This window comes from Cyrtonyx montezumae, unplaced genomic scaffold (assembly GCF_038088225.1).
Source record: "Cyrtonyx montezumae isolate F1298 unplaced genomic scaffold, pur_monq_1.0 scaffold_14, whole genome shotgun sequence".
Classification (NCBI taxonomy): domain Eukaryota; kingdom Metazoa; phylum Chordata; class Aves; order Galliformes; family Odontophoridae; genus Cyrtonyx; species Cyrtonyx montezumae.
The window spans coordinates 15618777-15644814 of NW_027071870.1; the positions used below are offsets into that span (position 1 = coordinate 15618777).

Sequence of the window (26038 nt, forward strand, 5' to 3'; positions counted from 1 at the left end):
ATGTATTTTAATTGTATCTAGGTCCTTTCTCTTGAAAAGCAAGCAAGATCTCCAGATCATCAACACTCAGCCCAAGTAAAAAGGCCATCTGTTTCCAAAGATGCAAGAAAATCATCTTTTAAGCCTCAGGTTCCTGTCTCGCCTCCGCTCGATTCAAGCAGACATGCTCCAGCTTCCCCAGCGACAGACAGCGATAAAAAGACTGATGTGGCTGAAAAAAGTCAGCCCCCTAATGCGAGTCCGCAGTGGCCAACGGATCTCAGCCGGAGTTCCTCCAGTCTTCATGCTTCTAACTTCAATTATTCTCCCAGCCACCTCTCGGTCAAAGAACCAACTCCTAGCATAGCCTCAGACATATCTCTGCCCATTGCCACACAGGAACTACGGCAAAGACTACGACAACTTGAGAAGTATGCTGTTAATTACTTGTTTTTTGCATCCGAGTCACTTCTTTTTTTCCTGTGTTCTGTAGCTGATAGGAATACCAAGCTCGTGCTTTTGGAGAGTGGAGCTGTTGCACGAGGGCCTAGACTACGAGAAACCAATAACGACGTGCTCACGTGATAACTTGTGTGTGCTTTCACACTGATAAAGTGAAAATTGAAATGGATGAGTATTACTCATCACACACTTCAGGTGGATCTCACTGCAATTACGCTTTTTTAAAGCTTCTGTTCTGCTTTTTCCCCCACAGTGGAACAACTCTGGGGCAGTCACCGTTGGGACAGATACAGCTGACGATTCGTCATAGTTCACAGAGAAACAAACTGATTGTGGTGGTGCATTCCTGCAGGTGAGCATAAGATACCAGATCTTATTTCCATGCCTGTTTATTTATCTTTAGCATAGCTTGACCATCTCTCTGAAATGGTTTGATTGTGTGGGCTGTCTTTGTTTCTTCCAAAATGATGTGCTGACTGTAGTTATGAATATAAAGACGTGCTGAGATAGAGCAGTAAAAACTTCGTTGAAGACTTTGCAGTGATTTATTTACTTGCCTATATGAGATTGTAGCTTAAGATGGCGTCTAAACGTCTGTTAATATTGTCTAGAAGCTTTATGTGAGAGCCATGAGCTTCCATGGGGTGACAGCAATCAGGTGATGTTGGAGCGGCACGCCCCAGCGCTGACCTGGAATGTAGGCAGCACTGCTTACGTGAATGTAAGACAGCTCTGCTGTCTGCCTCCAGTTTGTCTCATTTTATACAGGTTACTGCTGGGTGCTTTTTCAGATATTTTTTTCACCATTCTATATATGAAATTGTAACTGATCTGCCTGTACTATGTGCAGGATGTTGCAAAACTGATCGCAAGCTCTGTTTCTTGAGATTTTTTTTTCCCAGCAAATTTGGTACCTGATGCATGAGGAACATCAAAGATATGTATGTGGTGATGAAAGGAAGTTTAAGTAAAGAGTGCTAAATTAAGAGAGAGTAATGTAGTCATATTTAGCAGTGTTTCATTTATTTTCTAAAGCATTTCTCCTTGTTTTTCACTTGTCACAGAAATCTCATTGCATTTTCAGAAGAAGGATCTGATCCATATGTTCGAATGTATTTATTGCCTGATAAGAGGAGATCAGGAAGAAGAAAAACACATGTGTCAAAGAAGACGTTAAACCCGGTGTTCGATCAGATGTATGTTCTAAACTGCGTGTGGTAGTTCTAGATCGTCCAATGGTAAAGCTGACAGATGAAGGCTTCTCTACCCACCTAAATGTGTGGGCTGTTGGAACTCCCAGTTGTCACCACCAGATTTGGTCACACCTTCTTCACCTGTAATAGCTCTACCCATCCTCCTATTCCCTGTTCTCCCTGTAGCCCTTCTCACTCACTTATCAGCCCCTCCTCTCTTCTGCCTTAAGCCACGTCTGTTAATGCTGTTTGTGCTGGTAGCTAAGAAGCAGCGTGCTCTCGTTGAGCAGATGGTCAGCTAGAGGCTCTGGCAGGGTGTACCTGGTGGTGCAATTCACTCCTGTTTATTCCAGGTTGGTTTTACTGCACTTCTCAAAGTAAAGGGTATTACAAAGCTGCTAAGCTATTTAAAAACTGTAGTGACAAACAGATGGAGATTGTGGTATAATCTAGCACTAATTCTCTGTAGATTTCAGATCTAGGAACAAAGTGCATTCTTCCTTAAAAGCTTGTAGGTTTCTGTAGTGTGAAAATGAGCTCTAGAGGAATAAGGATAAAGGATAATCACTTCTTCCTTTCTGGAGAATAGTGGCACTGAGCTGTCAAGACAGCAGGATGCCTTGGCTTTGTTTGCTTTTGTTTTACTGCTATACAGAAGTCTCTAACATCTGATGCTGATGTTGATTGATAATGATCATTGTATAGATGAAAAAATGTAGGCAAAACTTTGGGAATTTTTAAATCCCATTTATCTCAAAGCTATTTTATTTTTTTTTGTGTGGTTTGCCAAAGGAGATGATTGATTTTCATCTGGGTCGTTGTTTAGCTGCAGGAACCCCACTTGCACTGAAGTTATCAAATTCTCTCTAAGCTATCACTTTGCTTGTCAGATTTGATTTCAGTGTTTCCCTGCCTGAAGTACAGAGAAGAACACTAGATGTTGCTGTGAAGAACAGCGGTGGTTTCTTGTCCAAAGATAAAGGGCTGCTTGGCAAAGTAAGTTGAAAATAAAGTCCTTCCACGCAGTATGTTATATAAAGACTTAAAATCCTCCTGTGATAGGAGCTTGTTAGTGTTGACTGACATATTCGATTCAGGTAGTAAGCTTTTAAAAATGGCTTAGATGTCAGGCTTCATTAAAGGAGAATAAATTGTAGAGGATGAGAGGACAGGTATCAGACTGTGAAGTGATAATCTTCTGAAGAATGGTATGTTCTGAGGCTGACAGTAACAAAAATCCACCCTGCATGTCTGATGTACTAATTACACAGTCAGAGAAAGAAAATAACACATGGAAAACTAGGGATGTCTCAGAAGATGGTCTGACAAAATTGGTAGTCTTGAAGACAGGTGGCTCTGACATTTCATTTGCAGTAGTGGTGAGAGGATAGCTTTTGCTTTGAAGGCAAGATTACACATTATCTAAAAGCACACAACAAATTCAGCTCTGGTAATTAGTACTCTCAGATTGTAAAATCTATGAAAAGGAACTGCTTCTGGAGACTTTTCCAGTACCAAAACCAGCTCTTGTGTTTTTGCCTTGCGTTCCATAGGCACTCGTTAAGTCACTGTATTTCCTACACGTGATTTGGGCGTCCAAAAAGAAATAGGAAGTTCTTAGACACATGCAGATTGCTGCATTCAAGTTTTGTAAAGAGGATAAGATAGATCACAGCTGTGGTCAGTTCATGGTGATCTTAATTTTTCAGTTTACAAGGAAGACTGTTAGCATCAGCGGACTGCTCTATGCCTTGTTCAGAAGTTAAGGGTGCCGATTTTTAGGTCAAGACTAGCAATTTCAGACTGCACTACATGCCTGTAGGTGGCAGGCAGCTATAATGGCAAGACTGTACAACACTGTTTGCTGGTGGCATTACTTCTATTGCAGTTTTGAGGATTTTCAAGTTTAGTCTTTAAAAAGTAGATACAACGAAAGACAGGATGCACTGAGCATGAATTTAACTTTCCACAGGTACTGATACCTCTGGCATCTGAAGAACTTGCTAAAGGCTGGACCCAGTGGTGAGTGTAGTATTTCCTTTATTAATAACATTACCTGCCAATAACTGCTGTGTTAATAATGGTGTTAATATACATTAAAAATAAAAGTTTTCCTTTTTTGTGTGTATTATTTTAGGTATGATTTAACAGAAGATGGTACAAGACCACACGGTGCGAGCTAGGCCTGTGGATGCTGGGAAGTCCACTGTACTCATGCCAACCTTTATATATTTTTAAAGTGTTGTTCTCACAGATGTACCAATGTTATTTTTATAGCTTTACCAATTAGTTGTTAGACACACCCCCAGTAATTTTATAACGCTCTGCCGTTTTATGTAGACATACCCTTTGTCATTCTTAAACTTTGTATTTTAATTTGCTCAACAATTTAACGTGTTACTGTCATGTGCAATAATACAGCGATGTAACCTTTTGTGTTTCAATTGATCTTTATGGCAGTTATACCAATTAGAAGGTGAAAAGATGTTCTGCTGTTTTCCTGCCTTGTTTTATATCTCACCAAGATATACTGTACCATGTAAATATAAACTATTTTTTTATAATTCTTTCACGCTGGTTTGAACTCAGAAGAAAATTGGATAAAGGATATAGATATTTTCTTCTAAATGCATGTTAATTCCTTCAAATGAATCTTTTCTGTCTTTGCAGCACAATGGTCTTAATGTTTATCATTTTGTGATAGTCTTCAAAAGCAAACTGCAGAAAAACGTTTTTACTTTATCATGCTTTTGGCCCAGCATGGCAACTTTAAAATGTACAAAACATTAACATTTTAATATTTATATATAAATGTATTATTCAAAAAATCATGCTATAGAGTATTATAAACAAAAACAAAAGTTCTATAAATATTGTATAAAAAGAAGTCCATGAATCAGTTTATAAATTTGAGCTTTCATGTAATGGAGTAGACATTACAAACAGTGGAGTTCTGTTATACAGGCTTGTTGGGTTTTATTTATTCCTGTACTCTGCAGTACCTAGACACACTGAAGACGTGAGAACAGGGGTTTGTCTGTGTTACAAACAAGATCTCTAGCTATTCAGAACTGTCCTTACTGCCTTGTTTCTCTGATAAGGCATCCCAATCAGCTTGCATTCTAAGTTCATATAGTGGGAGTACATACAAGACGTTATTTTTATTATGCAGTGCTGTGCTGAGTAGTTACTACGCTGTACCTTCTGTAATACTACAGTGGAACACCAGTATGTAAGGAAGTGTGAAACTGAGTTGGAGCTGTTTTTACAGTTGCCTCACTGCTTCTTGATGTGTTTGGTGCATGAAGTGGTCCACACAGCTTTCTTGAGAAGTCATGGCGTTGTGCTGAAGCACTGCCACAGTCTGCTGCAAGATCAGCAGTGACGCAGTTAGCATAACCTGATGAAAGCAGACGGTTGGGAGTTGGAGGGAGAATATCAGCCACAAGAGCTGAGCTCCCTTTGTTATGTGTTACGAATTAAGGGGAATTTTTTTGCAACCAGAATTAGTTTTCTCGGACTGTTATTAAAAAAAAAAAAAAGTGCATTATGAATCCAAGAACAGTTCAGCTCTTTCAGAGCCAACAGCCTCCTTCTTGGATGAGTATGCAATTAGACAAAGTACGTTATGTAGTTTAAGATTCTAGAATGATCTCTCAGCCAAGAAAGAATTTTAAAGCAGAATAATAAACTCCTGAAATTAGCTTTATTGTAAAATTACTGACAGAACCTTAATTCTAGATGTAGAATATGCCTACATGACTAGGTGTACCAAAGTGCCTACCATAGATGTAGCTTTTTGTCAGTTTCAAGTTGAAGAGTCGACTCATTTCAGTGTCTGAATTCAGTTTGATACAAACATTTGTCACGTGGACATGACATACGTATATCTCTATACAGTGATGGCCTTCTTACTGTCGCATTTTGAACAAGACAATTTTAGTAAACAAGCCTTGATTGTAAGAAAACATTTCTTTTTGAAGGCTTCACTCTATATTAGAATGTATGAATGTTTCTATATATGTATACACTCATCTGTTCATGTTAGACTCTCTTTGCTAGTTTTCCATTAAAATGTTAGGAATGGAAAGACAGAGAATGATTGTTAATGCAGTTGAAATGCAAAGAGCGAAAGCTGTTGTAAATACGAGATGCACATGCAGTAGTTCAGCACAGCTGTCTTTTGCCTTGGCTCAGCCAGAGGTGGAAGGACTTTGGTTCTGCATCTTGGCCAGTGACCCACCAGAGTTTCATCCCTAGCTTATGGATAAGTCGTTAGGCTGATGTGGTGTTTCAAGTTGTAAAGTGAGGACAGGTGTTAGACATCTCTGCACTTAAAGAAAAAAGAGTGTGTATTTTGTCTTCTGAAGTCTCCAGACGAAAAGATGCAGTGCTTGGGTAAAGGCAAGGTGATGTCACAAAGTAAAGAAGGGAATGAATTATATAGGACAGGTTTTCAAAACAGCTCAAGACCCCACATTAGGAATAGGATCTAGAGAAGTGCATTTCCCATTCAGGAATCTAAAATGAAGAGACTGAATTACAAAAAAAAAAAAAACCTGCAAGATTAATTGTAATTGATAGTAATCAGTCATGGATGTCAAACCATTCAGAAGTGTTCTGCTGTGAATTTGGATCAGAATATAACTGGCTGTTCTAGAAAATGGAATCAAACCTCTGTATCATGCTTAGCAAGTTCTAAGTGTTCTGTTTGTATAGAAGAAGTAATGACAAGCGTTCTTCCTCTGGACAGATACTACACTTCATTATCAGTGTATTCAGTATCAACTGATACCCGTTCATGTAGTTCTTGTTTATTCTGTGCCTTAAAATATGAACATACGAAGAAGTTTAAGTGGCTGAAACTGAGCTTTGTTACCTGTATGTACCAACATGTTCTCTACTACTGAAACTGTTTTTAGAATAACTGCTTCACTGATGAGAAAACCAGCTCTTTTACGGCGGTGGTGTAAGCCAAACTCAACTCAGCATGCGTATCACGTGAGTTTGGAATAAAAGAATTCTCATTTTATGTCTTGAATCCTTTATCAGAGCTGCAGCTAATGGTGAGAGTTGAATGAGAACAAAGGGTAATCGATTTTGTGCAGATTGCCTTTTTTGCTCATGTAATTCTACATTATGATGCATGTATTTATTCAATAAATGGTTCATATGGAAGTCAGTGTGTTCCTTCCCTCTGTACACACACACACCTTCTTCCCTTCATATTCCCGACCTATTTGCAATACTGTAAGAACTTCTTATGCTGTTAAATGTATATACCAACATACCAACCACTCTAATCTAGGTAGCCTTGCTGTATAGGCAGACTGCTGAATTTTACAGAAGAGAAAATGAAGTGAGAAGTGCAGAATCATAGCCTGGTTTGGGTTGGAACAGACCAAGCCCGTGCAGTGGGCAGGGTTGCCCCCACCCCCATCAGTGTGTCCAGGCTTTGAACACTGCCAGGGTTGTGGCAGCCGCAGTTTGCCTGGGCAGACTGTTCCAGTGCCTCACAGCACTCTGAGGGAAGAATTTTATCTTGTAACATCTAACCTAAACCTCTGCTCTTTTAGTTTAAAGCCACTGTCCTCCCCTATCATATCGCTATCAGGTGTGTAGGAAGTCTGTCTCCCTCTTGTTTTTATGTTCCCCTCAAGTGCTAGGAGGCCGCAGTGAGATCTCCCTGAAGCCTTCTCCAAGCTAAACAAGCCCAGCTGCCTCAGCCTGTCATTGTACAAAAGGTGTTCCAGCCCCCTTATCATCTCCATGGCCCTCTCCAACGGTTCCATGTCTTTCTTGTGCCGAAGACCTTGGACCTGGACACCGCACTCCTGATGGGGCCTCGTAAGTGTGGAGTAGAGGGAAACTATTCCCTCCCTCTCCGTGCTGCCACCCCTGTGGTGATGCAGCCCAGGATGCTGTTGGCTGCAAGCACACACTGCTGGCTCGTGTGCAGCCTTTCATCTATCAGCACCCCCCAGTCCCTTCTTCTCAGGGCCACGCTCAATGAGTTCTCCCAGTCTGTGCACATGCATGGGATTGCCCTGTCCTGAGAGCAGCAGGTTCACACGTAAGAATTAGCAGGCTCAGTTCACACATAAGAATTAGCAGGCTCAGTTTAAGTGTTGCTTCTTTTTCTCTCTTAAAATGATGGATTAAACAAATTCTCAGAATTCTACTACTTTCTAATAATTGCCATGAAATTGTTTTCAAAAGGAGCTGGAACTGCATTTAATTGCATTGGATTTAGAACCATCAGATTTCTGTGTGGCATTCTGTTATTGCACCTGCTTGGAAATGCACACACTGGTAGAAAATACAGGTATGTACTTGCTGAATAAGAGGAGTGCCATCAGAACATCTATCTGTTGCTGAAAAATGGCAGTAGAAATGATGCTGTTCGTATTAAGTAATTGTAGCAAAAACCTGTCCTTAAACAGCTAAAAACAGGTCCAAAATTCTCAGTAAGAAGTTCTCATCTGTAGAGAAAAGCTGCGGAAGTTCATTACCTGGTCAGCGCTGCATTTTGAAAGGACTCCACTGAACATACTTCATTGCTCCTAACTAGAAAACGATGGGATTTTGTGTTGTTTTCTTTTGGAGGAGATATCTTCCTTTTTAGCAGACTGAATGGCTTCTGCTCATCATTGGGAAGACTGCAATCACTGAGTAAAACCATGCTCGTTCCCGTAACTCTGGAATGGGAAGTGTGTCTGGCCGGCAGCCTGCAGTCAGTCCCAGTGTTCAGGTGTCTCCATGCTCCAGACCAGGATCCAGAACACAGCTTCCCTTCAGGTGGCAGCTGGGTCTGCACTTGGAGAGAATGCATTCCCAAGAGCTGTCAGAGAAGAAATGGTTCCATGTGACATCCCGGTCGGATTCAGTCATTAATTGGAAGGCTCTGCCAAGACTGGACTTTTTCTTAATGTTTGCTGTTATCTTTCATCTGTTTTGGGCCACCTTTTAGTTTCTGTCTCAGAGCAGTATTTGCCAGCGTGGGTATCAATAGATTTGTTTTAGGTGTTTTCACAGCTAAGAGCTGAATCAAAATTACTTTCCTACGCTTTAATTATTTTGTTTACTTATCTTCTCCCCCAGACAAAACTCTGATGGTACTTGCAATATTTGGTAGAAAGAACCAAAACTTCAGGTGGTGCCCAGACCGCTTTGTGGCTGTAGCTGGCCACTGGAAGATTTGAGCTAGATGATAACAAATGCTGGTTTTAAACAGGCAAACCAGGTGTCTGATCACTGCATGCTCCTCTGCTAATCTCTAAGGGTTACAGTTAAGGCTGTCAGTTAAGGCTGGCTATTCTCTGCCATCTTCTGAACTACATTATTTGAAAACTGCAAAGCAACTACAGTGAGAAATTCACCTTTCTTTCAGCATTATGCAGTGAGTTTAGCTGCCAGATTAGATGGCAGCTCTGGGAGCAAAGTTCTCTAATCTGTATTCATGTGACAGAGGCGATGCTGTCTGTTCTCACCCCCTGCAGGGAATACTGCTTGCCAGTCACCTGCAGCAGGATCCAATTTGAGCAGACTGCTGCGGATCTGTGTCCCTGGTTGCAACTGAAGTGAAGCCAGCCTGTCTTCCCCTTGTCCCTCTGCATCCTCAGTAGCCATAACTTCACTGTAAGGGCTAACAGCCACCCTTCTTCCCTTTAAATTTCATACAGAAATAGATACAGGGACACACCAAGCGAGCTGGAATCTTATTTTTTCACAGTGGGGCTGTATGTGCCCACATCCCAGGGGTGGTTCCTGCCTGGGGACAACGGGATGCAATCCTGATTGCCCAACAGCCCCCAGAGATGCATGTGCAAGAAGAGACCATCAGAAGAAAGCCGTGGCGTCCCTGTAACCCATCTGTCCCAATTTCATTCATCAGTTTCATGCTAAGAATCTGCTTGGTCACTGGGTCAACACGTTGTGTTGTCATGTTGTGCTGTGATTAAGCAGCGTAGATGCTTTTAGCAGACGATACACTAGATAAAACTGGGGAGGTCCCTTCCAACCAGAGTTATTCTATGACTCTTCAGTACATTTTTGATGTTGAGTAAATGCTTTCTTGGGCCTTACGCAGCAGGTCTTTGTGGGTATTTTGCTGCCTGACTCCAAGCTCTTGGAGCTGAGCATGCAGCAACTCGGAGCACAGTAAGAAAGGGGAAGGTTGCAGCTTTGGTGAGTGTGCAAAAAAATAGTGATTAAAAACATTACGCACAGAATTTCAGCTGTTACACAGATAATGCTGGCAAAGCAACCGCTGTCTGCAGGTTCTGAGTGAAGGTGATGAATTCTACTGGATATTGCTCCCTAGAACAAAAACAGGTGCCCAAATTTAACAGTTGGCATTTCCAATACTGAATCTCAAATCAGACTTTTTTTATTCTTCAGGTGGATTTGCAAACTAATGTTTTATTCCACAGATCCTCAGAGACTGACAAATGAAGCTTACCAAGCCCTTCATGCAGATTAATAATGTAATACTCTTCAAGACAGTTCTTCACAGCCCTTCATATAGGAGAAGTAATTCTGCTAATATTCAAAGTATTTTGCATGATCTCCACTTGGTCTCCGGAAGTTCAGTTCAAGTTACCATGTCGCAGTGATTTCAAACTAGAATTGGTATGGCCCTTGCTGAGTCTTGTGCAACTCAGCAATAGGTCACAAGGTTTCATTGTATTTAACATCCTCTTTCTAGCTCCGATTATTGTAAATGCTTATTTTTTAACGTATAATTTTCTTCCAAAGCATTTTAGCTTTGCTTATTGTGCCTTCCACAATGAGACATAAGGTTTTTGGATTCATGGACATAGCGCACGTTCTTTCTCCTGAAAACACCGCTACATTCCACTAGATGGCATTGCCGACCCTATTTTGAGAAGTCTTTGCTGCCCCACTTCGTTTCTCGTACAGTAATCAAGTGGTCTGGATCCTAGTGTCTTCGGGAGCGGAGCCTGAAGTCATCGCACCTTAAAAGCAGTGAAATACGGGCATACTCCCCATGCTCTCCACTCTCCCTCTTAGCTCTGGAGCACAGCTGATACCTAAAGAATTCAGTTTCATCATGGGATCTGAGTGCTAAAACTTGAAACCAGTCAGAGCAGACAGTAGTCAAATCACAGTTTAAAACATGGGAGAAGTCCTTGCCCATCACACTTGAAACACTAACAAGCTTTAGGCATTTATTTCCAGCAGCTGAAGAATGAGGCTAGGAACTCCACCATGCAGCAACATGGAAAAAATGGGCAAAGACACAGTTCTAATAGGAAAATATATCTTACAAAACAATTTCTGTTTAAGGACACAATCATAAAATATGCCCAATGACATTGTCAGAAGGTCCCATGATATTAAATCTGTTTGATGCACACAGCAGAAGTAACAGACAGGTACATCCAAACAAGTGAGCTTGTAAGCACTTCTAAGTGCCTGGCTCCAGCCATAACCCCACTCCCTAAATCCCCTATCTGCTTCCTTGTGAGAGAAATGACAGTCTGTAAGAACAGCACGCTGGGCCTTGGTTAGGCTCCAGATCTTGATCAGGAAGACAGGGAACACTCATGTTTCAGCCTTGACAAAGCCAACAGTGATGTGAGAGACAAACGCTGGCTCTGCAACCAATTAGTTTGCCATGTGTGTAGATATAGAGAGATGCACACACACATATATAAAAACAAATATGAACAAGCAAATCATGCCTAGTCTGATATTTATACAACGTATTCAAGTTCTGTACTGGACAGATGTTCCACATTATAATTGCATATCAAATCAATCATGTATCTTGATGCCTCTCTATCACACACAACCTAAGAAGCTTTAATAAAATCAATAACAACAGTATTTCTGTACTTTGGAAACAATTCTTCTCTTTATCCAGACAGATTAAAATATCTGAAGGGAGAGGTACACTTACGAGCTGTCAATCTCTAACACTGAGGATGTTACGTTCAGCAGGGTTATAGCCACCAACAGCAGATAGAACTAGAGTGTTTTATATCTGAAATAAATTAAATGGCAGACTACGTAAATTTCCTCATTGATACATAATATTCTGAAAGATACTTGTGAATTTATGCTATAAAGTGCTGTGGTTATCATGAAAGGTAATGCTTTTTATATTTTCAGAAGAATGGATTTGGCCATGCAAACACTGCTGAGATAGTTTCTTTCTGTGGGCACTAAGCATTTCAGAAACTTCAGCTCTCTCCCATGCTGTTCGGATTATTTATCAAAGTATGGGAAGACAAAAAAAGTCCAGAGCAATGAATGTTTGTAAATGATTAACAGGAAATTCATGGATACTATACTACCTACATCATATTACATATTCAGTGACAAATAGGAACAACAAATAGGTCGGTAGATAATGTGTATAATAATCCCATTGGAAATTAGCTACAAAAAACCACTGTAATTTCAAAATATAGAGAGAATAATATAAGTGTCAAGAAAGCCTCTGACACTCAGGGAATTGCTTGTTTTTTCACAAGCACTCATAACGTTGTCGCACACAGGTTAAAACAGAATATTTGTATAGCCCAAATGGTGATATTCTCCTGAGAGGCATCTGTAATTGAGATCTCTTACACAGGCTACCAACAAGAATAAAGACCAGTTTATGAAGCAGTAGCACAAAAGCAAATCTTTATTTGCTGTTGCTCAGCAACCATGAGCGGAAGGCGTATTTTTCATTTTTGCCTTAACTTGACTTGACAGGAAAATGATAATAAATATGAGATTATTATCAAAGGGTATAGATTATTTTGAACAGATGAACAGACATGTCAAAAAGAGGCATGTAATTTGGTGCTCATGAAAGGGAGAACATTAGAGAAATTGAAACAAGGGCTGTAGCTTCATTACCAGCTCACAGCTCAAGCACAACCCTTGAAAAAAACCAACACAATCCTATTCTGTCTCTGTGTACCTTAAAAGATCTCTTTAAAACAGATCAGTCAGTGTTATTCAGCCCGCTGTTACCTGTGTCAACTATTACTTTCAAGACAGCAAAAAAAAAATCATTCTGTGGTTGCTATGCAACACAAATTGTAAGCTACAATATGTTGTAGTTGGTTTGCTAAATGGGCATGTGCCCGACTAAATAAACTGTAACCAGGTGACTAATTCAGCATCTGATTAAAGCCTAATCAAGGTATTAATGAAATATTCAGTCCCCACAAGAGATGCAATAAACAAATCCATCAGTTTGTATCTGAAATGTCAAAGATTATTAATGTATGCAAAAAATTAGACATTAACACAATGCATAAATGTCAGTTTTCACACTTTTATATTTACTTTTGCTCTTCAGCAAGTATAATTGCTCATACCACTGATTTCAAGCAAACTGCCACACAGCCTTCTTACACTTAGCTGACTAAGTGCAAGAGGAAGCTTAAGAAACAAAGTCAGGACCATAGGATCTGAAACAAGCCTAAAGCCTGATCCTTTTCTACAGGGCAGCAAACATTTCCCTTCTTCTGGTACTCTGTTTCTGGAAGCCAACACCTGCTGGCAGTCACAGGGTGGGGATTAGGTCTGGTCAGGGATCTGCCTCTCGTGGGACCTGTCACTGGCTGTGGGACAGTTATGTTGGTATTTGCTGGGTGGCTTTTTCCACACTTCAAAGGTAATGAATCTTTGCCTATCTGCAAAATGCTGTGAGGAGGTACGTGCTCCTTTGTGTTCAGGTGGGGCTGAGGAGCGGCCCTGTACAGTCTGTGTGCAGAGGATGGGCTATTTTTGCTGGTCAAGAAGGGCCAGTACGGCAAAGACAAGAATCTCTTGTCCTTGGGTAAATCTGACTGCATGATTACATCTGTTACCACCTGTAATTAACATCACCTATTCCCCAGCGGGTGTCAACTGCTCTGGCCAACAGCAATTTTAAACACAACTCACTTCAGAAGTTGTGCATGCACTCTGCTGCCGATCCAGGAAATGAAACTACTTTTTATCTTCGCTTTCAGTAACGTTTGTCACCTGTCACATTTTTAGCCAACACAGAATAGCATTCATTATACGGAATAAGCATAGAATAAACTTTTATTCTTCAAACTATAGGAAGACACATAGTTTGCTGAAAAGCTTAAAAAAAATGAAACAGGATCAGACTGTAAATGAGGCGTACGACATGAGATGTTACGCTCCACCCAGACACATGCAGAAAGGTGAAAACGCCTTTAATTCACACACCTAGCTAACTCCTAGCGCCCACCACCCTCAGCCCCGCGACCGCCGCCGCCTCTGAGGGGACCACGCCCGCCATGCGCGGGAGGAGGCGCCCAGATCTCGCGAGACGAGAGCTCGGCGCCGCTCGCGCCTAACGGCCGCCGCGGGACGATTCGAACGTGGCGGCGGAGCGCGGGGCTGCGGGGCGGGGTCGGCCCCGGCGTGAGGGGCGGGCGGAGCGCCGCGTTTTCTTTTCCTCCCGTGCGGAGGAAGCGTTTGGGAACGCGGCCCGTAGGTCTGTGAGGATTTCTTGCCGTGGAAGCGTTAGGTAAGCGACTCTGCGTGCCTCCCCTCCTGCTGGGCGCCGGAGCTCCCGTGGAGCGGAGGCTGAGGATGAGTGACGTGCTGCAGTGCAAAAGGGAGCTCTTGGCGCCAAAAAGCGGCTCGGTTCCCAATTCACCCCGCTTGACAAGTGGAGGAGGGGCAGTGTTTTGCTGCCCGCGCGCTTTTCGTGTAAGGAAATGCTTCTGGTGTTTGGAGGAGTGGGGTGCTTGCTCTGGTAATGCTGTTCCTGTTTAACGTGAGTTTGTCAACTACAGTGTGCTAATAAACTTCCTTTCAGGCCTTGCTTAATAAAGTAAATGAAAGAGAAAGCATGAATAGTGTGGCCTGGTGCAGTCATGAGTGTAAACATTGCCTTGGGTAATGAATGTACTGGGGGGAGCATCTCTTATCTGGGGAAGGGGAGGTTCAGGGGAAACATCACTCTCTCTACAACTGCCTGAAAGGAGGTTGAGGCGAGGTGGGGTCAGCCTCTGCTCCTGGTAAAGCTGTAGGATGAGAGGTGGTGGCTTTAAGTTGTGCCAGAGACGGGTCACGCTGGATGTTAGGAGAAGTTTCTTTTCAGAAAGTGAGGCACTGGCACAGGCTGCCCAGGTTGGTGATGGAGTCACCGTCCCTTTAGGTATTGAAGAAAAGGGTGGGTGTGGTACTGAGAGATGTCAGTGGACGTGGTGGGGGTGGGTTGGTGGCCTAGATGATCTTAGTGGTCTTTTCCAACATTAATCATTCTATGATTCCATTATAGCTGTAGATAAAGAATGTGCGTTCATGCTTTATTCACTGCGACCGTGAAATGGTAATGCTTTGAGATATAGCACTTTTCACATAACATTTATATGCGTGTAAAATATACTTTTATTATTTATTTTTTGTTTGTGTAGCAAGGAGAATCAAGACCACGATGAAACGTGAAGCATTTTTACAAGCTGTGTCTAAAAAGTCAATTGAGGACTTCTTGCGGTTTACACAAATTCCTGTAAGTAAGCCATGATACATTTGTGTGGCTGATGAAACCTAAAGCCCACTGTAGGTGCTCAGAGTATGTGACATAGAAGTTGTTTCTCTGCAGCCTGAAAGTCGAATGTAGCTGATAAAAGTGTGGGATCTGAAATGATGCACTGCTACAGTGCATTTTTCTCACGTTTGGTTGTTGCATACGTAGTTTGCGTATTTAAAATAATGATTAATACTGTGGTAAAACCAAAGCAAAGAAATACTCATTTGCTGCTCATGTTGATTTATTTATGTATTTATTTTTTAACTGGTAGTACATTGCTGTGCAGTGATTGTGAGCAGAAGTATGCTTCAGCAGCATTTGTTCATTTGACTGGGTTGGTTGCCCACTTCTTTTGCTCTTCAGTAATTGCAGTTGATAATTCTATTGCTGAATATTATGGAGGTGCCATAGACTGCGGTTTCTAAATGCAGTGTGATGAAGAGCAGAAGGAGAAAGATCCACTCAAATCTCTGTCTTATATACGATACTGCATAATTATTTGCATTGTGCTCTTTGCCACTGAACTTCAATCCAGACAGACTGTTCCTCTTATTCATCTTTTTCTAGCCCTAATAAATGATATGGTCAGGTTAGTCTTCTAAGCTGTCTTCTCTCAGTCCTGTTAAATAAAAAACAACTATTACAAAGAGGGGCTCTTCAAATTGGTTCTTTTGAAAGCTAGAGGAGTTGTTTGTTTTCCCCTAATCTAATCAGTTACCTGTCTCAGGATAGAGTAAGTGAATCCGTTGCCCTCTGTGTTTGCAGAGGCATTCTCTGATCTACAACAGCAAAGTTATTAAATCTCTCATTTCTACAGCAGGGATCATGTGCCATATAATATGCCTGGGACTGCATGTGTCCCAAATATCACTGAACCTTTCTTTCTAAGAAATTTGCTGGGTTTTGCACTTTTGTGTGTAATAATTGACAATAGTATTATTAACATTGTCATCCCTTGGAATCTTCTTCCTATTTTTTCCCCAAATACAAACAAATTAACTTACTTAGGGCAATGTACAGTACTTCAAGACATCCTTTCTAATAACTTTGTGTTTTTTCTCTCATCTTCTCCCACTATAATATGTAATGTATCTTGGTCTATTTTGATTTAAAAATTTGCCTTTTCATTTTTGTATTTTTCATCACCAATTTATAAGAGTTTTCAGTTGCTGTTATTGCTTGTGTCTTTGCCATAAGAGAGCTTTCCCTTTGGTAGTTACAGAAATAACTGGCTCCTCCTTTTGCCAGAATTTACTGGTCCATATCCTTTTTGTTTCTGGACTGCTATTCTACTCCCATCAGTCCAAATAACCCCATGCAATGCTATAGGCTTGGGGCAGAATGGCTTGAAGAATGTAGAGAGGAAAAGGACGTGGGGGTGTTGGTTGATGCTCGGCTTAACATGAGCCGGCAGTGTGCCCAGGTGGCCAAGAAGGCCAACAGCATCCTGGCCTGTATTAGAAATAGTGTAGCCAGCAGGAGCAGGGAGGTGATCATCCCCCTGTACTCAGCTCTGGTACGGCCGCACCTCGAGTACTGTGTTCAGTTTTGGGCCCCTCACTACAAGAAGGACATTGAGGCCCTGGAGCGTGTCCAGAGAAGGGCAACTAAACTGGTGAGGGGTCTGGAGCACAAGTCTTATGAGGAGCGGCTGAGGGAGCTGGGATTGTTTAGTCTGGAGAAGAGGAGGCTCAGAGGAGACCTTATTGCACTCTACCACTTCCTGAAGGGAGGTTGTGGTGAGGAGGGGGTGGGCCTCTTCTCCCTGATAAATGATGACAGGACGAGAGGGAATGGCCACAAGTTGCACTGGGGAAGATTTAGATTAGACCTGAGGAAACATTTTTTCTCTGAAAGAGTGGTCAGGCACTGGAATGGCCTGCCTAGGGAGGTGGTTGAGGCACCATCCCTAGCGCTGTTCAAGAAGCGTTTAGATGAGGTGCTAAGGGATTTGATTTAGTAGTTGGGTAGGGATAGTGATAGGAGGATGGTTGGACTAGAAGATCTTGTAGGTCCTTTCCAACCTTATGAACCTATGACTGTCCAGATTATTTTTTGATTCTCAAAGAGACTCAAGTTTGTATATCTGTTTCCAAATGTGTAGTGTTGAAGTTTTTGACCACATCTTATTTTATGTTAGGATGAGGAGTCTTATTTCATGCTCTTCCTTGGATAATTCCTTCTTGCTTTTCTGTAGAAATTGTGGAGGTATATGCTGTCTTTTAGAAGTGTGTGGAAAGGAAGGGAAAGCTTTAGAACTTACCTTTTTAAATGTTAAGTTTTGGTCTCAGCATTACTACTTCTTTAAATGCCTCTGGTTTCGTTCTCATCTCCACCTTTTTCTTTTTCCCTTCTCTCCTTACTTCGCTTCATTCAGTTCTAAAATTCCAGAGTTTTGCTGCTCTCTCTTTGTGATTTGCCTTGGGCTTTTCACTTTTCTTTGTTTTTAAAAGATTACTTTTCTATATTATTGTGTTATTTATCATTGTCATTATCAGGCACTCTTCAATTTTTCCTATAAATCCTGTTCTGATTCAAGAAGGCACTCTTCTTAGAGAAGAGAATGTGAATCAGATATGGCTGTCATTCAGTTGCATCCTTCTCCCTCATAGGTTTTGGAATTATTCAATCATATCATGCCAGAGGAAGATCAGAAAGCTCTAGTCTTATTACAGGTCCATTCTTTTTGTTCAAAACTCTACAATCTTAATATCCTGTCTTCTGAGTTTGTTTGAAGTAGAGGGCTGCAGAATTCCCTGTGCAGCCTTTGCTTTATTGTATTTGTTTCCAGCTGTAAATCAAATAGAAGTACTGCCATAAATATGTAACAGGATCTTTCTTCTCTGGGAACTTTCTAATACTTACTTCTGCTTCTTTCAGTATTTTACCTTCAGCTTTTTTTTTCAAGGTTTTTTTTTAATGCATCTGCAAACTGAAAATATTTTTATTTCAAGAACATGTTTTTTTTCCCTTTTTCCTTCAATGTGTTCTAGAAATATTCACTTCAGTACTGCTAACTACAGAAATTACCAATACTTTTGGCCGTGGCCGTGTTTTATTTCTGGTTTCTTTTTCCTTCTTGTCTTCTCTTTGTGTTCCCTTCCCTAGAAGGCTGCCTGCTTTTATGATGCTTACAGGCTCTTTGTATCTGAGGTAATTCTTCTGATGAAGTAGTTCAGATCAGTCTCATAGTAAAATGGATATTCCTTACAAATCAGAGGAGTTTCTTTATGTATTTAAATGGTTCAACTATGGCAACACTGGTAGATTGTGCTACCTTTCCTCTTGGAACTCAGGTTTCAGTTGTATGCTACAATTTAAGAATGCTTGTTGCTAGAAGTTATACGTACGATAGAGGAGGCTCTTCCTGAAGAGTCCTGTGGCTCAGCAGAAATGCCTTCCCTCCCCAAACTGGGTATACAAGGCTAAAGAAGAGTGATGAGGTGACCACTGCCACCATCAGACATCATCAGCTTGTGTTTAACACAGTGAAGATGTGATCAGGGAATTCAATTCCATGCTTCTTAGATGAGGATGTGGACTTCTCTCTCATTAAGAAAGTAGTGTGTGGAAGAGACAATTTGACATGGTAGGGACATCTTTTATGCTTAGTAATGTAGTCATCAAGGACTAAAGTCTTTTAAAAATCACCCTTGTTTAACAGTAAAGGTTATCAGCAGGAATTTCTTTTGCTGTGTTTAAGGAAATAAAACACAAAATTTAAAATAGAGAAGGTGTTTTATCTGTAACTGCAAAGGAATGGAAAGTAATCCTGTATGTCAATAAAAGTGTTACTTTTCTGGGGGAAAAAACAAAGAATGTCTCAACACTGATGTGGAATTGTGTGTTATCTTCTGACAGCAAAAAAATACATTTAATCCTTTCAATTTGAATGAATTACTTCAAGAATTGTCAAGAAAACAAAAAGAAGTACTATGGGAAAGACTGACACACCTATTGAAAGAGACCTTGATGGAGAAACCTGTGGAAACATGGCAAAGGGAAGAAGATGCTGAAAGTAATGATGGCATGGAAGTTGAGAGAGCTCCAGAAATGGTAAAATAAATAAAAAAATAATAAAATAACTAAAAAAACCCGTAAAATAAATAATAGTTAATATTCACCAGGAAAATAAAATGGAATATTTTCATGGCAACTCTGAGTATGCAGGGCTTATCAAACAAGGTCAGCTCCAAACAGTTTCTCCCTACCATATTTATAATACTTAACTATTATGCTTAGGTTAAGCAGAAGTTATGATTTCACTGTAGTATAAAAGATTATTGCAAACGATTATACCTACTGATAATTGAATTCTGAAAGATGGAACTTAGTTTTGTCACAATCTGTGGGGTTCACTTATGTCTCATTTCAGTAAGTGCTGATCTAAGATATACCTTAAATATCTGACATATAAGAAATTCACTACCTATTCAGTGTATTAGTTTACTGAATGAAGTCTTTAAAATCTAGACTTCAGTGCCCCTCCCCAGATTTATATTTACCTTACACAATATTTTCCTAACTCATACCATCACGTTGTGCTTCTCTGCTGCAGTCCATGAACTCTCTAGAATACCGAGGCAAAGTATTATTTAATTTTTGGGGGAAGAAGTGCCATGTGGAAATCATTAGGTAGACACAGGGGCTTGTGGGAAGTTTGTTATATGTGCAGAGTCCAGTAAGCTCATGTACCTGCATCTAAAGTCATCAAGCATCTAAAGTCATCAAATCAGTCAACAGATTTTTTTCTTTTACGGAACATCCTGTTAAATAGGATCTTTCTAGTTCCAGAATGTTTGTCTGTCTGATAGGGTTCAGATGAATTTTTCTTATGGATAAAAATGTACAGTCAGCAAGTTATCTACCAGCTGGAGCTGAAGGCTTCTTGGAAAAAAAAAAACTTTTCAAGAAGGATGTACTTTAAAAATGGTATTTGCCTCATGCAGCTTGATAGATTTCAGGTGCTGGTATATTTTGTTCAAAATAGCTACCTGATAGCTGTTTGTCTTTGCTATCTGTTGCTAAAGTTTGTTTCATAGAATCATAGCACGGCTCCAGTTGGAAGCAACCTTAGAGATCATGCAGTTCCAACCCCCTGTCATTGGATGGCTGCCACCCTCCAGCTCAGGCTGCCCAGGGCTCCATCCAACCTGACCATGAGTGCTTTCAGGGATGGGGCATCCATGATATCACTGGGCAGCCTGTTCCAATGCCTTCTGAGTACTACAGTTAGTCCTAACATCTAAGCTAAATCTCCCATCTTGTTTAAAACCCTTACCTCTTGTCTGTCACTATTTGCCTGTGTAAAAAGTCTGTCTCCCTTCTGTGTATAAGCTCACTTTAAGTACTGGAAAGCTACAATGAGGTCTCCCTGGAGCCTTCTCCCTGGACTGAATAACCTTGTCATAATTGTCTTCGGAGAGTAAAATAAATAGCATTTCCTTATTGCTTTTTTTTTTCTTTTCAGAAACAAACTGCAGCTGTGATCCAAGGAGTGACAGCTGTAGTTACTGCTTCCATACCCGTAGTGGATGAAACAGTGAACTACAAAGCTCTTCTTGAATGTGCCTTTATATTAAATGGTGCGTACTTGCCTGTTTACCATACATCATTACCTGCTTTTAGCAGATGGCAGTACTAAGCTTTTTGTTTGACCTGAGTGGTCTATGGAGGAAAAAAGGACAAAAGTTGGTACTGATTCATGTTCTTTCACAGATAAAATTAAGGGAGTACTTATTTGAACATTACTTACACAATCTAAAGCTTGGAACTTCAATGGTTTTCTTTCCCCACACCTGTTCTCCCAAGGACAGATGACTCATTCTGTGGCTTTCAGTATTTTTATCATGAGTAAAACTGAAGATTCCATTGCTACCAATGGAAAAACTTGGCCAAAACCCTAGGATTAGCAAAGCTGCCTATATATCCACAGTAAAAATGAGTTATTAAGACATATAAATATAGCAAGAGCTGGTAGATACTGTGAGATCTACTTAGTGTAGTAACAGACTGGTGTTTTAATAACAGCATTGCAGTAAACACTTTATTCCTGTTGTAGGTATTGTTCCTGCATTACCTGAGTCTGAAAATATCCTACAGGATGCCATCCAGCGCGTGTGTGAAATGTGGTGGGAGAAAGGACTGGAAGGAAAGGAGCAGCTAGGGAAAACAGTATTTATTTTACTGCTAAGGAAAAGTCTGAGTAAAGCTGCTACGGTATGCTGAAGCATTCTGAGTTTTATATTGTTAGTGAACATTCCAAGAAAAATGCTTTCTCCTGAGTATGCTTTTCTATGTTAATCTTTTTTCTGTGTCCTAGTGCTTCTCCATTAATGAACACTAGTATACGTGTTGGTTACAAATTGTGTTTTTGGTGTTGTTGCTATAAAGAACATAGCAAAATGCTGCCTTCTCCAGAATGAACTTCAAAGACTTCTGGTGGTAGTTTCACCAGAGAACAGTTTGTTTTACAGTCTTTATTTTCTCCACTCACTTGTAAAGCCCGCTGGCAGAGGTTTAAGTAGCAGTTAGTTCTTTCAGATAGTTCAGGTTTTAAGAGTTATTCTCAGTAACTCGTAGAGAATTCTTAAGTGGGAAACTTCATTTTTTGTTCCTCTGTTATCTAGAAATAATAAAATAATAGAAATGTGACATAATCTTGCACTAACTCAATAAATATTTCCCTTACGGGTTCAATCCTTCTATTATTCTGTGTTAACTGCTTTCATTGTTTAAAGTTGGAGAAGCAGAGAAGTGGAATAATATCATTTTAATCTACCTTGTGTAAAATACCAGCTTTCTATACGGAAAGCATTTCTTCAGTTCTTGAAGTCTGTATTTCCACTGTTAAAAATATTTTTGTATATCACTGTAATCTTTTCCAGTGATAGGAATGAAAATTGACTAATGTTCATAATTTTGCAGTCTGAAAACCTTCATTTGTAACCAGGTGTTTCAATTTCATGATCTAAAATTCATTTAAAGATTCTTCACCTTGGAAGTACACCTAGATCAGTAACATGGGCTTTTTTTCTGTCAGGGTGCAGACATCGTTCGTCTGTGGAATCTACATCAGACATTACTTTGTTTTGATTATGATTCAGAGGACAGTAATGAAGTGAAAGACTTGTTGCTTCAGTGTTTTATGAGCATAAAGCTCATCAAAAAAGAAGAGGTAAGCAAACTTGTCCTGCCCTGCGTTTCTGCGACTGAGCTCTGGTTGCTTTCAGTAGTTATGCATTAAGTCGAGGATACTGGAGCCATTCACAGACTTTTTCCTTTTGTCTTTTCCTCGCCTCAGCATGAGTGCTCTTACAGCAGTGTTGTGAATTCATTGTAGGAGGTAGCTCATCTGTTTTATTCCTAGTAAGATTGTCAGGCTGCTTTGAGTGGTTCATTGTATGCAAGAATGAAGAGAGATAGAGGGTCAGAAACATGCTAACTTGATTTTAGATCAAACTAGGCTGATATAGAATTGCACATTTATCCTGCAATACAAGATCCCAGAGGTTCAGTTTTTCTGCCTTCCCAGACTGTACTACTCAACACAGTAATATTTTTCACAGGTTCATTTTAAGACTGTGTTACTGGAGCATTCCTCTGAATTCATATGTGTGATTTATGAAACTGTTCTTGTTCTAGAAGGGTTTCCAGTCACCTGGAGGGCCCGTAGAATGTCTTTCTCATCTTTTCTTGCTGTGTGTGTGTATGTACATCTGATAAATCACGATATGTTACTTCTGCACCAATTTGGTGGAGAGCAGTTCACAATCTTATTTACTTGTCACGAGGCTGCTGAGGATGTTGATAGTGAGAGTTGTTTCAGATCCCTTGGTCACAGGCAGCAGATTAAATTGAGGGAATTTGCTACCTTTCTCATGATCAGAGTCAATCTATTGAAACAGGGGAAAAGGAATTGTTGAACTAAACTGAATACAGACTTCTGTTGGATGCCTTCCTCACTTCACAGGATAGAAAGCTACTTTGTATCTTCATCTGACTTTTCTGTTAAGATTGTAGAAGATGGCAACAGTCTGAGACATCTTTGTCTTGTTGAAGTAGGAGCTGTAGGTTGTGCTTCCCTTGACCTTTGAGTTTTTCAAGCATATTGATGGGAGAATGCATTGCTGGTATCAGACCACCAAAGGTGAAATGTCTTTTTACAATTTTATTTTATAGTCCAGTGTTCTTCTTTCATGGTAGAAGCATCTCTCATTGACAACTGGTTCTTTATTTACTTATTGCATCTCCTTATGAGTTTTCCTGATTTGTTTGCCTAGGGAGGTGGTTGAGGCACCATCCCTAGTGCTGTTCAAGAAGCGTTTAGATGAGGTGCTAAGGGATTTGATTTAGTAGTTCAGTGGGTAGGGATGGTGATAGGAGGATGGTTCGACTAGATGATCTTGTAGGTCCTTTCCAACCTTATGAATCTATGTTTTTGGTAGAAAAGTACAAAGGAACTTTGCAACTCACTATTACATGTCATAGGACTGCAGAGTCTCAAGAAGCTGGATACATTCACTTTGTGGTGACACAGACATAGGCTACTTGTGCAGATACCGTACAAGATTCTAATTCCAAGGGCAGATTTCTCTCAGTCTAGAAGAGTTTATTTCCTCTCCACAGCTTTCCACTCCCTCTTCTTCCTTGTAGACTTGTCACCATCACTTCTAACTTGCTAAAGGAAAAAAAATTTTTTCTGCTTTCATGAATTGAAATGTCTCCAGGACACTTGTGGTATTACCTCCTGTGAGACAGTACAAAAGGAATTGTCCTTGCTAATCAGAACATTTATCTTCCTCTGCATCCCAGCTGTTTGATGAGACTTTGTTCAAGAATGTATCTAATGCTGGAGAATTGTGCTATTTTATCTGCCAACTTTACAGCATCGTCCCAGTTGTTCAGCCATCTTGACAGAGCTCTGATAACCCTTGATGTGAAAGCTTGGAGTTGGAGTCTCTTATCATTATGGAATATTACCTAAAGTCACTTCAGAACAGATTGGACATCTGAAAAATATGCACACGTAACTCACGTGGCATTTGTTTCATGTTTTCTCTTTGGTAGCTTAACTGCAACACTTGAATTATGTTTAAAAAATAAGAATCTGTTGAAGGAGCTCTTCAATTAGATGTTCCTCTAGGTTCTGTCTTCCCTTTTGTATTGTTTTGTTAGTTTTTTTGTTTTCCCTCCTATGGAGCAATGGAAGGTGATGACAACGCCTTTTCCTGGGCTAGGAGCATGCTTAGAAAGTTATTTGTTAATATTTAGTTTAGAAAGCAATATAGAAGAAGGTGACATCTTCAGAAGAGCATGATCTCTGAATAGAGATGCTGTTCCCTTGGCTGCTTACCCTTAAGAGAGGGTGAGGAAGGGTGGACCCAGGGTCACCCAGGTACATTGCTTGCACTTGAGTCCCTGGGTTAGCCACACCTCACCTCGTGCTCACTCATTGGTTCAGGCTGTGACCTTGCAGTTCCCATACACCTCCCTTTATTCTCTGCCAACAGGGAAGAAGAATCTTGAGCTTTTTATTCAGCTGGAATGTCAACTTCATTAAAATGATACATGGAACCGTTAAGAACCAATTACAGTTTTTTCCAAGGTATGCATAACAGTTACACTTCTTAATGATCATTGCGGAGACTTTGTTTTTCTCAAGCTGAAATACCTGTTATGTTGATAAAGTGTATCAGAATCCAGAGAACATCAGATCTATTGAGCATAAGTACCATATTGTTTCAGCAACTTCATTTAATTGCATATATAGTTATGTATAAAGCACCAATTACAGATATAATGAAGTGCTTTTTTAGAACTGTCTAAAGCAAATAGAACTATCTAAAGCAAATGATTTTCACTTAAACACGTGTGTTACTTGCAGTGTTTGTGTTAGAGAACTCCAAGTTGTTTTCTGCTTCTGTGAAGTCTTTTTATTTTTCTTATGGACAACCTCTGATTTAATATGGTAACATTTTTGAGTTGTACATAGGATGCTTGATTGATGGTGTTTCCCATGTGTTGATGCAGATCCTTGATGGAATACATTTCAGAAGTTTACTTCAGAGCATGGAAGAAGGTGTCAGGAGAAACTTTAGAGGTATTACTATGCTTGAAATCTTATTTGTATAGCTCTGAATTTTAACTTGGGGGGAGATTATATGAATTTCATCCTAGGAAGGGTTCCTAGGCAAACCTGAATGAATCCTTCCCCTAAGGAAAAGGCCTCTTCAACAGTGACAAGGAGAAAGAGCAAGCTATGCCACTAATGTTGAGCCACTTTGATCAGCTTGGTTGCTATTAAGCACCTTTAATTCTGCTGCTGAAGTAATTCTTTGCACAGCTAGACTTGTACACGATGTTTTTTGTCGATACAGTAATTCCCCAAATTACTGCAACATTCACTCAGTATGCACAGGTCTATCTATTTGGTAACTTAAATCAAGGCATTGTGGATTTCTATGGGGATGGTCAAAAGCAAAATTGCAGCATCACAGCGAAGTCCCAGCCAAATTTCAGATACAGGCTTCAGAAGATTGTAGTGAACGACGTTCCCCTGCAGCTCAGGCTATGATTTGTTTTCTGGGCTGCAATCTTGTGCTGCTGGCTAGTGCTTGATTTTTTTCATCAACCAACACCTGCAAGTCCACCTCTGCTCTGCAGCTCTGTCCATTCATTCCCCTCAGCCTATACTGACATTTAGGATTGCCCCAACCTGGTTGCATAACTTTGCACTTGCCTTGAACTTCATGTGATTTACTTGGGCTCTCCTCTTGAGCCCTAAGGATTCCTCTGGATGCCATTCCTTCCTTCTGCAGTATCAACTGCACCACTCAGCTGGGTGTCATCTGCAGTCTCGCTGAGGATGCAGTCACTCCCA

General features: G+C 40.4%; 2 protein-coding genes across 4 annotated transcripts in view; both read left to right on the forward strand.

Annotated features, from left to right (window-relative positions):
* The window catches only part of ESYT2 (extended synaptotagmin 2), a 67060-nt gene extending 60772 nt beyond the window's left edge, over positions 1–6288 (forward strand). For all 3 annotated transcript variants that reach the window (XM_065731531.1, XM_065731532.1, XM_065731533.1), the window contains 6 exons: positions 22–410; positions 695–793; positions 1506–1637; positions 2525–2630; positions 3607–3656; positions 3772–6288. In XM_065731531.1, coding sequence (XP_065587603.1) covers positions 22–410; positions 695–793; positions 1506–1637; positions 2525–2630; positions 3607–3656; positions 3772–3817 — 822 coding nt within the window. In that variant the 3' untranslated portion in view covers positions 3818–6288. The remainder of the gene's footprint in view (positions 1–21; positions 411–694; positions 794–1505; positions 1638–2524; positions 2631–3606; positions 3657–3771) is intronic.
* Positions 6289–14069: 7781 nt separating this feature from the next.
* Positions 14070–26038, forward strand: part of NCAPG2 (non-SMC condensin II complex subunit G2) — a 36374-nt gene continuing 24405 nt past the window's right edge. Inside the window, exons 1-8 of the mRNA XM_065731529.1 lie at positions 14070–14145; positions 15041–15135; positions 19018–19212; positions 20627–20741; positions 21218–21375; positions 22199–22333; positions 24669–24763; positions 25189–25258. Of these exons, the coding sequence (XP_065587601.1) occupies positions 15061–15135; positions 19018–19212; positions 20627–20741; positions 21218–21375; positions 22199–22333; positions 24669–24763; positions 25189–25258 (843 nt within the window). The 5' untranslated portion in view covers positions 14070–14145; positions 15041–15060. The remainder of the gene's footprint in view (positions 14146–15040; positions 15136–19017; positions 19213–20626; positions 20742–21217; positions 21376–22198; positions 22334–24668; positions 24764–25188; positions 25259–26038) is intronic.